Consider the following 13,609-nt stretch of genomic DNA (forward strand, 5'->3'; position numbering starts at 1 on the left):
AGCGTTCGTAGCCAAGAGAAATGTTAAGTGTTTTAAATGTGGCAAACCGGGACATTACCAGTCAGAGTGTCGAAATAATAGAGACAATGAGAAAAACGTGGACTTTAATAAGTGCTTTTATTGTGGTAAACCGGGACATGTTAAGGCGCAGTGTCGTTATAGAAAGCTAAAGGACAATAAGAAAATGAGTAATGCGTTCGTTGTGTGTAACTCAGAAGACGAAAAATATGAAAAATCAAAGTGGCTAGTTGATTCAGGGGCTAGCGAACATATGTGCTTTGATAGGTCATTGTTGTCATCATTTTCGAGTGTCTCGCAAAAGTCGGTAATTGTAGGTAACGGTGCTACTATTAGTGTATTATTAGGATCTGGACAGATGGCGGTACAGGTCCATAATGGGAGTGAATGGGTTAATACAACCATAGACAACGTATTGTTCGTTCCCGAACTAAAGATAAATTTATTCCTTGTGAACCGCGCTGCAGACCGTGGCTATGTCATGATGACAGACAACAATACTTGCCGGTTTTACAAGAATAACATTGTTTGTGCTGTTGCGAATAGACTCGATAACTCATATTATATGGAATTTCGTTTTAAAAGTGAGCATGTAAATGTAGCTAAAGTAGTAAAGAATGACTTATATAAATGGCATCAGAAGTTAGCACATCAGAACTTTGATCACGTAAAGAAAGTGTTGGCGAAAAACAACATTGTTGTGAAACAAACCAATGTGCCACAACGTGAAAGCTGCTTAAAAGGAAAAATACATAGGCTACCATTTATGAAAAGCGAAAGTGTAAGCACTAGGGCATGCGAATTAATACATGGAGACACATGTGGACCCATGGAAGAAGAGTCCATTGGTGGATCGAGATATTTTGTAGTCCTGAAGGATGATTACTCAAATTTCCGAACTGTGTATCTTGTCAAAACGAAGGACGAAATAAAGAAATGTCTGGAGAATTTCTTAAACAGAGCTGAAAATGTAACTGGTAACAAGGTCAAGACTTTTCGAACATACAATGGGCTGGAATTCATAAACAAAGAAGTGAAAGAAATGTGCTCTAAGAGGGGTATCATTCATCAAACAACAGTATGTTATACTCCTGAACAAAACGGTAAGGCCGAGAGGGAAAATCGAACTCTTATTGAGGCAGCAAGAACAATGTTACACGCTAAGAACTTACACAATAAACTATGGGCAGAAGCAGTTAATACTGCTGCTTTTGTATTAAATAGAACTGGTAAAGGCAGAGAAGGGAAGTCACCGTTTGAATTGTGGACAGGCAGAAGTTATAATATTCACCAACTGCAGGAGTTTGGTTCACCAGTTTATGTCCACATTCCTAAGGAAAAGAGAAGGAAATTAGACATGAAGGCTGAGAAGGGAGTAATGGTTGGCTATGGCGAAGAGACCAAGGGTTATAGAATCTATTTCTCTGAGAAAAATTGTGTATTTATACAGAGAGATGTGGTATTCTTAAATAAAGAGGAAGATAAGGAGGAAGAAACTACTGTTATGCTGAATCTAGATAGTCAACCTACAAATGATATGGTTGATTCAGTGACAGTGGAAGAAATAACTGAAAGTGAAGTATCTCAACCTAACCCAAGTGATACTCATACTAGTCTCATTACAGATACGTCCTCAGTGGAAAGTGAGAGTGAGTGTTCAAGTGAATACATACCTTCGGAGGATGAATCGTTGAAGGTTGATGAAATAGTACAGGTACGAAATGAAAGGCCAAAGCGAACAAAGAAACAAACATTGTTTTATGAGTGCAATAATGTAGTAAGTGAGAAATATGAACCAGCCACATATGAAGAGGCCATTAATAGAACTGATTCAAGTAAATGGAGAGAGGCAATGAATAAAGAATTGCAAACCTTGAGGGACAATAACACTTGGGACTTGTGTAGTGTACCAGCAAGTGGAGAAATTATAAACAGTAAGTGGGTCTTTAAAATAAAGGAAAGTAATGACAACATTCAGCAATATAAAGCGAGGTTAGTCGCTAGGGGATTTGAGCAAAATAGTGAATTTGATTTGTGTGAATTATATGCACCAGTAGCAAAGTTATCTACTTTCCGAGTCTTTGTAGCTATAGCAACTAAGTTACATTTGCCTATATATCAAATGGATGTTACTGGAGCATTTTTGTATGGTGATATAGATAGGGAAGTATATATTAGGCTGCCAGAAGGGGCTTTCTCTGGGAAGAACAACATTGTTAAATTAAATAAAGCTTTATATGGGTTAAAAAGTTCTCCTAAAAGTTGGAATGCTAAGTTTAATTCAGTGATGGCAAGAGAAGAATTTACAAGATCCAAGTATGACTCATGTTTATTTAAAAGATGTAATGACAATAACAAGACCTATTTGTTACTTTATGTCGATGATATATTGTATTTTGGGTCAAGTAAGAAAATTGTTTTACAAGCTAAAGCTATTTTGAACAAAGAATTTAAAATGAAGGATCTTGGTTTTGTATCTAATTTTCTTGGTATAAATGTAAAGCAAAATTTGGAAACTGGCACTACAGAGTTAGATCAAAGAAGTTATTTGGAGAGTGTATTACAAAAATTTAATATGGAGAATTGTAAGGAAATGCTATCTCCTATGGACCCTAACCTAAATACTAAAATATTTTCAAATGAAACCATATCTAAAGATAAAAAATGTGAAACATTGTGTAGGCAAATTATAGGATGCTTAATGTATGCTTCATTAGGAACTAGGCCTGATTTGTGTTTTCCAATATCTATGTTAAGCAGGTATCAAACATGTGCAAATAATGAGCTACTAAGTGCATTAAAGAGGATCTTAAGATATGTAAAGTATACTTTAGATTATAAGTTGATTTATAAGTGTAACTCTCAGTGTGTAACGGGTTATTGTGATGCTGACTGGGGATCAGATCTTAAAGATAGAAAGTCTACCTCAGGTTATTTGTTTTTATTGTCAAATTGTTTAATTTTATGGTGCTCTAAGAAACAGGCTTCAGTTAGTTTGTCATCTACAGAAGCTGAATATGTGTCAATGAGTATGGCTGTGAGCGATGCTTGCTGGCTTGCAAATCTACTAAATGATTTTGAATTTGAAAGCATTTACCCAATTAAAATATATTGTGATAATCAATCAGCCATTATAAATGCAAAAACAGATAATATAAAGCGTTTGAAGCATGTAGATATACGCTACCATTTTGTTAAGGACTTAGTTAAGGAAAATAAAATTTGCATTGATTATATAAACACTAGTCAACAACCAGCAGATATGTTGACAAAAGCTTTGTGTAAAGAATTGATTATAAGACACTTAAATATGTGCGGTGTCCAAAACAAATATTAAAACTAAGTTCAAGAGATTGTATTGTGTATTAAAATTAGAAGTTGATATGTTTGTTATTGTATTATTGCATTGAGAAGGGGTGTTAATAGACAAGCAATGTAGATACTTTCTATCTATGATATGTGTATAGTCTATGGGAAGCATCGTGACTGTCCTTTGTTTTTTTCTTCGCATTGCTTCGTCTTTGTGTGTGGTAATGATTGTACCAAGTACTGTTCAATAAAACATTTCCATATTATTAAATACAGTTTCATTTACTCAAAGAACAATAGCAGACCTTAATTATACAGGTGTAGAAACAAGGTTGAGAAAAATAATCAAAATTTATTTAGGATATCAATTTAAAAGACCAGAAAAGGCTGGCTCTAATAGAAATACCCCAAATTCAAGCGTGGAAGGCTAAAAATATTTACGCCGCATGACTTGCTAGGTACAAATAAAAAACTAGTTATTTATTTCGATGAAACATGGATACACGCACACTACACGGTAAAAAATGTTGGCAAACACTAACCGATATTGGAGTGAGAAGGAACGATAGCCCTGGTCGCCGATGGATTAAAATTCACGCGGGAAGTGAAACCGGTTTTGTAAATAATGCACTTCTAATGTTTAAGGCGGACACTAAAACCGAGGACTATCACGATCAAGTAGTGGCTGAATGATGACAAACTGATACCCATTATACTATCTAATTCGATTATTGTAATGAACAACGCCCCTAATCAGTAAGGAAGAAAATAAACCTCTTAACATGAACTCTTTAAAACAAGTGATGGTTGAGTGGTTCCAAGCTCTAGGAGAGGACCTCTCGCTGCCGCGCGTCGTGGCTATGACGCTCGGCAGCGACGCGTCCTGGAGGGCGATGCTCGACTTCTGCGAGTCCACCGTATCGCAGAAGGAGGCGGCGGAACGAGAGAGAGAGAGCTCTTCCTTTTCCGCACCGATCCGTTGCCGTCGAGCCGGGGGTCGGAGGAGGGAATACGCCCGTACGTCCCGACTCCTGTAGGTGGCGGCTTCCCCCCGGTGAAGGTCAAGGGGCGACCTGAGGGGGTAGAGTCCGCGCGGCGCGCTACCAGCACTCAGCGCGCTGCCAAGGAGATGCTAAAGAGCAACCGGTTGGCGGTGTATCACCTCCCGATCCGGCAGGGTGGTTCTGGTCCAGGAGGATATTCCGGGACACCAGCGGCACCGTGTGGGCAGCCTGACGAATGCCGTACCGAGACAGCTGACGTTTCAGAGCCTTCGATTCGCCTCGAAGGCTCCGTCGGCTGGGCGTCCTTGGGGTGAGCCGCGCTGTCTGGTTGCAGTGTTGACCGCGGTGACCCCCCTACTTCATCCGGGTTCTGACCTCGGAGGGGATCGGACGCTTGGGCGAAGAGAGCAGGGGAGTCGTTTAGTGGGTGGGCCCTAAAATTCCTTGGGCCCGCGGTCTGCTCCCAACACTTTGCAGAGCGTCAAGTCCCACAACCCCGCGCGCCCCCTAGGCGCGGGGACCTCGTAGGAGGTTCGACCCACGGCCCGAAAAAAAAAAACGTGGTAAGCTCACAACATTGAATTTTCAAATAATTCCACGAAACCGGAGTTACACTTGTAGCGATTACTCAATACATTAAATACCACACTTTATTATATAAGTGTGACATCGTGCATTAGAAACATACGACTCGGCGCGTATCACGAACGACGCGCACGCAAGAACTGTGAAGGCTTCCTGTCGCCAAGTTCTTCATGAATGAGCAATTGTCTGACTCTTTTCTCGTGTGATGCGGAAAGACGCTTTATCAGTTCAGATTTAATTTTGTCGTAACGGTTCTTTGCCGGTCAGTTCAGATTTAATTTTGTTGTAACGGTTCTTTGCCGGAGGATTGATAATAATATATTTCACGGCCTTTGCGTACTGCAGGTCTAAATTATTGTTGACGTTATTAAATTTTAGGACATCATCAGTGATGTTATGACTGTCGAATTGATCTTCCAGCAAGGCGAACCACAATTCTGGATACTCGGGTGAAAACGGAGGAACTTTAATTTTTAAAATTTGCACCTCCGTATCTCTGTGGTCAGTGGAAGCGCGCACTCGACGTTTTCGCCGTATGGTCACGTTGTTTTTTTTTTTATTGCTTACCTGAGTGGACGAGCTCACAGCCCACCTGGTGTTAAGTGGTTACTGGAGCCCATAGACATCTACAACGTAAATGCGCCACGCACCTTGAGACATAAGTTTTAAGGTTTCAGTATAATATGTCTATGGACTCCAGTAACCACTTAACATCAGGTGGACTGTGAGCTCGTCCACCCAACTAAGCAATAAAAAAAATTAAAAACCATTTTTGCCTTTATTATGTGATTGCACAGACTTGTTACCATGAGTCTTACACCATTGCATAGGTCCTTCTGACACTTCTAAATTACGCAACAACATTATTAACGCATTTTTTTTCAATTTTAGTTCGTGTGCTGGAAATTCTTAATGTTGACACTTATGAGAAATTCTGTTGTAAATTCAACTGCTCCTTCAGGTTGATCTTTCATTGAGTCATGGCTATAGTAGATTTTGTACTCTCAGGGAAGTTTTGCAACTATATCATCATTAATTTTTTCAACATCTTTGTTAAGAGGCGCGAATATTGCTCTATCTTTCATCTTCTCATAATTTTCATTGGCTAAGCAGTTACCAAATACATCAATCAATAAGATTGTTGTTTGAGATGATATTCTGTGGCAATTCAATTTCTTCCATAGCATTTAGAACCAGTTGCCTAATTTAGTAAATTATCAGCAAATTGTCATTACTCTATATCAATGCGCATATTTTATTCTTGTTTAAAAGTCTTAAAAACGCACCATAAGGGGCATCGTTTGATAGAAAGATCTAATAACTCAGTTTTATTCGCACGTGGCTGTACAAGCAGACATTGGCGAAAATCTCCTCCTAGTACTATTACTTTTCCACCGAAAGGGAGATCCGAATTTCCACTCAAATCAAAAAAAATTATTCAACATAAATGTAAGTACATACTTGTTGAACGTCAAACGAACTACCGCCAATTCACAAGAACTAGCCTCCGTCCTGAGAAGAATTGGCAAGAAACTCAGCGGGCATCTTTTTTTTTTTAAATATTAATTTTTTTTTTTTTTAATATTAGATATTTTTTTTAATATGAAATTTTTACAATGAGTATTATAACGTTACAATTACTACAATATTGAAATACCCGGAGCGAACAACTCATTCCCACTTTGTGCAATCTTCTAGATAATCATTGACTTTATAGTAAACTTTATTGCACAGATGTTCTTTAATAGTTTTCTTAAACCTATGTATATGTAGGTTCTGAACATCTTGTGGGATTTTGTTGTACAGGCGTAAAAGTTGATCAATGTTTAAAGATACATCTAAAGAACAACATACAGATAATTTTGATACATAATCATCCTCCTCCGCTTCATTTACTGACACCTCAAACAAACAACATTAATTTTTTTTTAACATAGAACCCCACGGAGAAGGTCTGTATATCCTGGAATGGAATTCCGCCGAAAGTTTATTTACAAGACCCTGCCTAGAATCTCACGAAATGTGTACAGTCGGTGTTGCTACTGATAATGGATCCCAACCGTCTACCACTGTTTTGCTTATTGATATTTTTAAAAAATTCGTGCCATCTACAAACTTTCAACACAAAGGTACAGATAAATTTATGAGCTCTGAGGAAGATTTTTCACCATCAGATGAAGAATATATATACCAGACACCGATGAAGGCGCTACAGAGTGCGAATTTATTGGAAAAAGGCAGGTAACTATACCAGAAACAAGTAACACGTCCATCGAAGATGTAGAAAACATGATAGACAACAGAGAAATCCAATTACTCAATCAATCAATCTGCGCTATACGCTAAAATAATTTGACAAGTTGAAGCGATAGAAAGCCATGGTGCCAAATAAATCTAACTGTAGATCTCCAAAGATGTTAACCAACACCCTATTTGACTAATAGCCAAAGTTTCTATCACAGAAAGCTGTGGACGTTTAACTTTACGATTATGGACTCAGTTCCAAAAGAAAGCTGGTGTTTCACGCAGGACGAAACCGTGGCGGGTCGAGGTGGAAATGAAATGGCATCAGGAGTAATTAAATTTTTTGAACAGACTGACGATAGTGCATTGAAAGAAGTAACCCTATGGAGTGACAATTGTGCGGGGCAGAATAAGAATGTCTACTTGATGGTAGCTTACTTCTGGTTATTAAATTTTTTATCAAAATCAAAAATTTGTAGTGAATATAACCAAATATGTGCATTAATTGACGGCATTGACATTTTTAACGACACGTGTCCTGGTCTCAAAAACAAACTAGTATCCAAGTTCCTTTGCTTATAATTGATGAGAGAATGTCATTCTGATTACATTGCGCAGTCTGTTCTATGTATTTATATTTTTTGTATTGCCGCGCTCGACTTTTTTATTTAGTAATCTGTGACGTTAGTAGTGTGTGTAGTTAGCTCTTGTTTTCATGTTGTTTTCAAATATACTTTTTTGTTGTACTGTTAACATTTAAATTTAGCCTATTTTTCCGCTGCTTATAAAATTGCTGTAACATGTCATAGTGTGTTATAAGAGATTGCTGTACATGCCTGTAACTGGCTTACATACCAGTACTTAATTTTATACATGTTAATTTTAAGCTTGAATGTTTTGTGTGTATTGCTGTTGGTGTGTCTAAATAAATAAATAAATAAACTCAAAAAGAGCATTTGTAAAAAATAAACCGCAAGTATTTACTAAAAGGGTATACTCATATGGAAGTGGATGTGATCCACTCAATAATAGAACGAAAAAAGAAAAAGATCCAGGAGTTTCCCATTGTTACTCCCAGGCATTGGCAGCAGTTTATTAATAGCTATTTGAGAAATAATAAAATTAAAGTGATTAATATGGAAATTGATCACTTTAAGGATTTTTCTGCTTTTTGTGAAGGATCATCAACTCCTTTTGTTCACAGAAAAAAATGTAATGCAGGAGAAACGGTATCTTATTCGGCTATAGTGTGGAGGCAATTCCGAAAAAATGAGATGGGTTAAATGTTCTACAAAATTTCTTTTGACCAGGAAACATTCGAACAAGTCAGTTTTATTAGAAACAAACGAAGAGCATGTTCGATGCCCCGCAGAAATCTATTCGGCCGTCTGGTGTAGTGGTAAGTGACATGGTCACTGCACAAGGGGGTCGCGGGTTCGAATCCCGCCAAGGGAAGATATTTGTATGATAAATATAAATGTCTTTTCCAGGGTTATGGATGTATATTAAATATATGTATGTGTATAATAAAAATCTTACATTTATATCCGTTATCTGGTACCTGTAACACAAGTTCTTTACGAACTTATCACGGGACCAGTTAACGTGGCGTGATTGTTAGTAAATATTTAATTATTTATTTATTTATTTATTCGAGAAACTCGAATACAATGACTTACAAAAACCGTTGCGGTGGATTCCATCCATGTTTCATGAATATTATAAGAATTTTCCATGTGCGGAAGTTCCTGACTTGCCTGAGATCTATGAGTGAGCTGTGAGTCTCCTACAAATAATCAGATGAATAAATATGTCAATTTCTTAGCACAAACTTATTATTTTTACTATATAAAATAAATCCTCCTGTGTCCCTCGCCCCCTTCAAAATTATTTCCAGGTGCATTTGTATTTACCTCATAATATTGTATATCTATGAGAAATACATTTTTTTTAAAGGTATATAGCTTCGAGTCCATAAAATTAGATAATAGATAAAGATATATATGCCATCCTTCTCTGTTCTGAGCTATGTCAAGCCAACTTCGACCCGCGCACGCTACAATTTCCTCTGCCCATCAGGCCCTTGGTCGACCTTTTGATCTAGTGCCTTTTGGCCCAGATCACTTTATTGACCGTAGAGTCCATCTATCGTCCTTGTAATGGGCTACGTGGTCCGCCCACCTCCACCTTCATTGGAAAGGTTCAGGCATCGCATACTTTTGTCTTCTTTCGAATGTCAACATTTTTTACCTTATCCTTCAGGTTTATACCTAGGCAACTTCTTTCCATTCTTCTCTGGGTAGTCTGAATTTTGTTCCTGGTTTTGAGATCGTGATGTGTTTTATGGGTTTTCAATTAAATTAAAGGTAGTATTAACATTGGTTTAATTGAGAGATTAACACACTGAGAACACACTTAGAGCGACGACCAACAGAGTACTTTTTGTATAGACACAGAGTAGTTAATGTGACAGTTCACATTACAAGAAATGCACAGACTATATATAAAGGCTCATATTTAAATACAACACTCTCACCAAATTTGAACCTTTCTCCTAAGTTTTACAACAAACAGTTACAATTATTAAAACATTACTTACTAAAACTCATATGAACTGTACACACAACATATTCTTGAAGAACTTGTCCTTTTATATTGATAATGTGTCGTTTCTCGAAGATTCTGCATGCCAGTGATGTGCAAAGTTTGTCGTCGAATAATAGACAAAATCGCACAGTCACGACATGCAGTGTCAAGCAACCGAACTTATTAAAAAAGTTATCGAATTCTCCACACTGCGCCAGGTACAAACGCTAGATGGCGATAAATAAAAAAAAAAAGGTTTAAATTAATTGAAAGGAAATTTTCTGGTGTTACAAGCCTTTGGTACCAGAACGGTTGGTGCAGACCAGGCAGACTCGCACTCTTCGATGATTCCCTCTTTTAACATCTGATCGAGTTCTGTGCGAATAATCTCCTTCTTCGCGGGCGTGACTCGGTAGGGTGGTACAGCAATAGGGACGTGGTCACCCGTATCGATATGATGTTCGGCAAAGGGCGTTGGCTCTCCGACTTTGTCAAAAATATCAGAATACTCACTAAGAAGATTTTCTAAGCTGGAGTGCTCCTCCTGTGTCAACAAAGTGCCCTCATCATGCCTCAATAGGTTGACAGAGGCGCACTGAACCATCCCGCGTGTGCTCTCCGTTAGCAGAGGGTGAATGACCCGAGGTCGATCAGCTGTCCACCATGTCATAGTAGAAAAATTCAAGACCAGCTTAAAATTTGTGATAAAATCGATGCTTAAAAGTGTATCGTTATTTGTGGCGTTAGGGAATACAATGAATTCAACAGGTATACACGTAGACATATACTTGACATTTACACACGTTAACATAACAATATCAGTATGTATGCTACCATCAGCAAGATTAACTGACATTTCTTGTGAATTAAATTTCAAACTCAAACGTAACAAAAGTGAGTACAAGGTTGGACCCGCGATACTACGCCGAGCGGCAGTATCAATAAGCGCTGTACCGGGGTAGCCACAAATCTCGATATTTGAAATAGGTCTACCCTAATGGGGGGTTTACACGGGTCGATTTTCGCCGTGCGGCGAGTCGCTTCACTAATTGCCTCACCAAGCCGCATCGCTAGCCCATTTACACTGGTTACTAAAATCGCATGCGGCTCTGTCATTTCCATCGAAAATGTTGAGCAGAATAGCCGTTTGTGCCGGAATTGAAGTAATTAATTATTCAATTATTCAACAATTGCTTAAAGAACAGAGTGAAGAAAAAACAAAAGGAAAGAAGAAAACGTAATGTTTGGGTACGTGGATGGATTTCTCGACGTAAGGACTTGGGTGCTTCGGATACTTTATTGGTTGAGTGGAGTTTAGAAGATCCTGATTATTTTAAAAAACGATTAAGAATGACTACTGATCAGTTTAATACTTTACTACATAAGGTTACTCCGCTTATACAAAAATGCGATACCAATATGCGAGTAGCACTTTCTCCGAAAATTAAATTAGAAATAACCCTGAAGTACCTGGCTACCGGTGATAACTATTCAAGTCTTGCAGAGTCATTCAGAGTTCCAGAATGCACAATTTCCTTGTTTTTGAAGGATGTTTTGGATGCTATATACAATGTTTTACAGGAGTTCATTATGGTAAGTGAAACTAGTAATTAATTATAAACGATTTATTTATAAATTTTCCATTGTGTTTTCATCTAAGCATGACCTAACAGCTTGAGATAGAATATCGTCGTTCACTCCGTATTGTTGCCCAGTATTTTTTTGTGTAAGTAAACAGCTGGCAAAATAGTCTTCTTCATAATCGAGGTGCCTTCTAGAAGTGGAAGCTTCGGGGGTCGAAGTTTCACGCTGGTATTGAAAAGCTTGGTTTCTGGAAGTAGTAGCTTCGGCTTCTGGAGTCGAATTATAGCGTGAATATTCTGAAAGTGAACTCGTAGGTCTAGCAATTGGAAAATGTTGTGTTAAGGTTTTCAGTCTTTCTTGTGACAAATAATTATTGATGAAATTTTGACAAACAATAGCATTTCTTAATGGCAAACTACGTAATTGGCTTGCCACATGTACTCCGAATGTATCAAATTCATCTTGACGGATAGTTTGAGCCAAAGTTTCTAATCTATTGACTGCTTGTAAAACAGGTGGGTCCATTTTAGGTGCGTCCATTAGAGCACGCTCCGCCTTTTTCTTTGGAGACAATTTTTTTTTCTTTTGTAAGGGCGCAATATTATTTTCTTGTTCCAATTCACCAAAACATGAAGACGCGTCGCTGTTTGTGTTCACCGCTGAATCTTTTCCCTGTAACCATACACTAATATAAGTTTATTTCTTTTAGGTGCCATCCACCACAGATCAATGGAAGAAAATACAAAAGGATTTTTTAGATCGCTGGCAATTTCCTTTTTGCTGTGGGGCTATTGACGGGAAACACGTATTAATCGAAAATCCACCACAGGGAGCATCAGACTATTATAATTACAAAGGCACGTATAGTGTGGTGTTGTTTGCTATAGTGGATGCACATTACCGTTTCATATATATAGATTTCGGAGCTAATGGACGCATGAATGATTCGCATATTTGGAAAAAAACAAAGTTCTATAGTGCTCTTGAAAGAAATAATTTAAAACTACCTAATAAGGCAGTTTTCGTTGGTGATGATGCTTTCCCTTTGGCAACCTATTTAATGAAACCGTATTCAAGACATGAAGGTTTGGAACACAAAAAATCTTTAATTACAGACTATCAAGAGCACGCCGAATCGTAGAGAATGGCTTTGGCATAATGGCTTCACGATTCAGAGTATACAGAAAACCTATATCTGTTTCATTGGATAAAACTGATTCTATTATTAAAGCGACCTGTGCGCTGCATAACTGGCTTCGGACTAATCTCATATACATGAATACTCCCGAATTAGTAGACGAATTTATCACATCGCTATCTTCTAACAACTATACACGAAATGCCAAAGATCTGCGCGATAGATATGCTGACTATTTTGTCGGACCAGGAAAAGTTTCATGGCAAGATAGAATGATTGCGTAAATATTGTATGTTTATTTAAGTAATATTATAAAAATGTCTCTGTTCACGATTTACCTATTATAATTTATAATATGCGAACAAGAATAACTATTTAATAAATAATAATAAGACTTACCATGTTATCTTTACTGTTTCTTCCTTCTATCACTGGCTTTAAAAAGCGGTCAGCTACAGAAAACCAAATTAATTGAGGTCTGTATATATCATCCTTTCCCGCGCCACTCTTCTTTGACTTTGCTACCTTACTGGCCTCTCTATTATACGTGGTTCGTATATTTTTTATCTTCAATTTAAGCTCTTCAACTGTTATGGACAAACGCATTTCTTGAATAATAGATTTAAGAGCCGCTAAACGTACATTATTGTTTCTGTAATCTTGTTCTCTTGGGTTCCATAAGCATGGATGCATTTCATAGCATTCCAAAAACTGTATGGTGCTATTTTTATTCATGGTTGTTACGATACATGTACACAGAAACGCTGTAGTAAATAAATACACGTGCGTGCGCGAAACACCTTCATGCGGCGGGCGATCGCCTGCAACTGATCGTTTACACGGTCGATTTTAGTCACCAGTCGCATGCGGCCGGTTGCCGCGCGGCCAAAGTCGGATGCTACCCAACTGTGGGGCTTGCGGCTTTAGTCAATTGCAACTTAGCCGAATTGCCATTTAGATGGTCGATTTACGCCGCGCGGCAAAAATCGTGCGGCTTTAGTCACCCGTGTAAACCCCCCATAAGCAACAATAACATTGGTATCATTACGTTGAACATTACAAATGGTATCAAGTGAATGGAATACATTATGTTGTGATTGTGACGTATTTGAGTAAATAACATCGCATGTCGAAACACTTT

At 38.0% G+C, this 13,609-nt stretch overlaps 1 protein-coding gene across 1 annotated transcript; it reads right to left on the reverse strand.

The window, feature by feature from the left end:
• Positions 1-11,356: 11,356 nt before the first annotated feature.
• On the reverse strand, positions 11,357-13,255 carry LOC149499528 (uncharacterized). The gene is made up of 2 exons (XM_089739627.1): positions 12,868-13,255; positions 11,357-12,002 (listed from the first exon to the last, which is right to left on the reverse strand). Exons 1-2 carry the CDS (start codon positions 13,201-13,203, stop codon positions 11,376-11,378), a joined length of 963 nt encoding a protein of 320 aa, XP_089595753.1. The 5' UTR covers positions 13,204-13,255; the 3' UTR covers positions 11,357-11,375.
• Between the last annotated feature and the right edge of the window lie 354 nt (positions 13,256-13,609).

This window comes from Bombyx mandarina, chromosome A1 (genome assembly GCF_030267445.1).
Source record: "Bombyx mandarina strain Sakado chromosome A1, ASM3026744v2".
NCBI classification, from domain to species: Eukaryota; Metazoa; Arthropoda; class Insecta; order Lepidoptera; family Bombycidae; genus Bombyx; species Bombyx mandarina.

Bases quoted from the DNA above. Each gene is read 5' to 3' on its own strand.
- LOC149499528 (XM_089739627.1), bottom strand. From the start codon at position 13,203: ATGAATAAAAATAGCACCATACAGTTTTTGGAATGCTATGAAATGCAT. The intron at 12,003-12,867 runs GTAAGTCTTATT...GTATGGTTACAG, and splicing joins GAAACAGTAAAGATAACATG to GGAAAAGATTCAGCGGTGAA.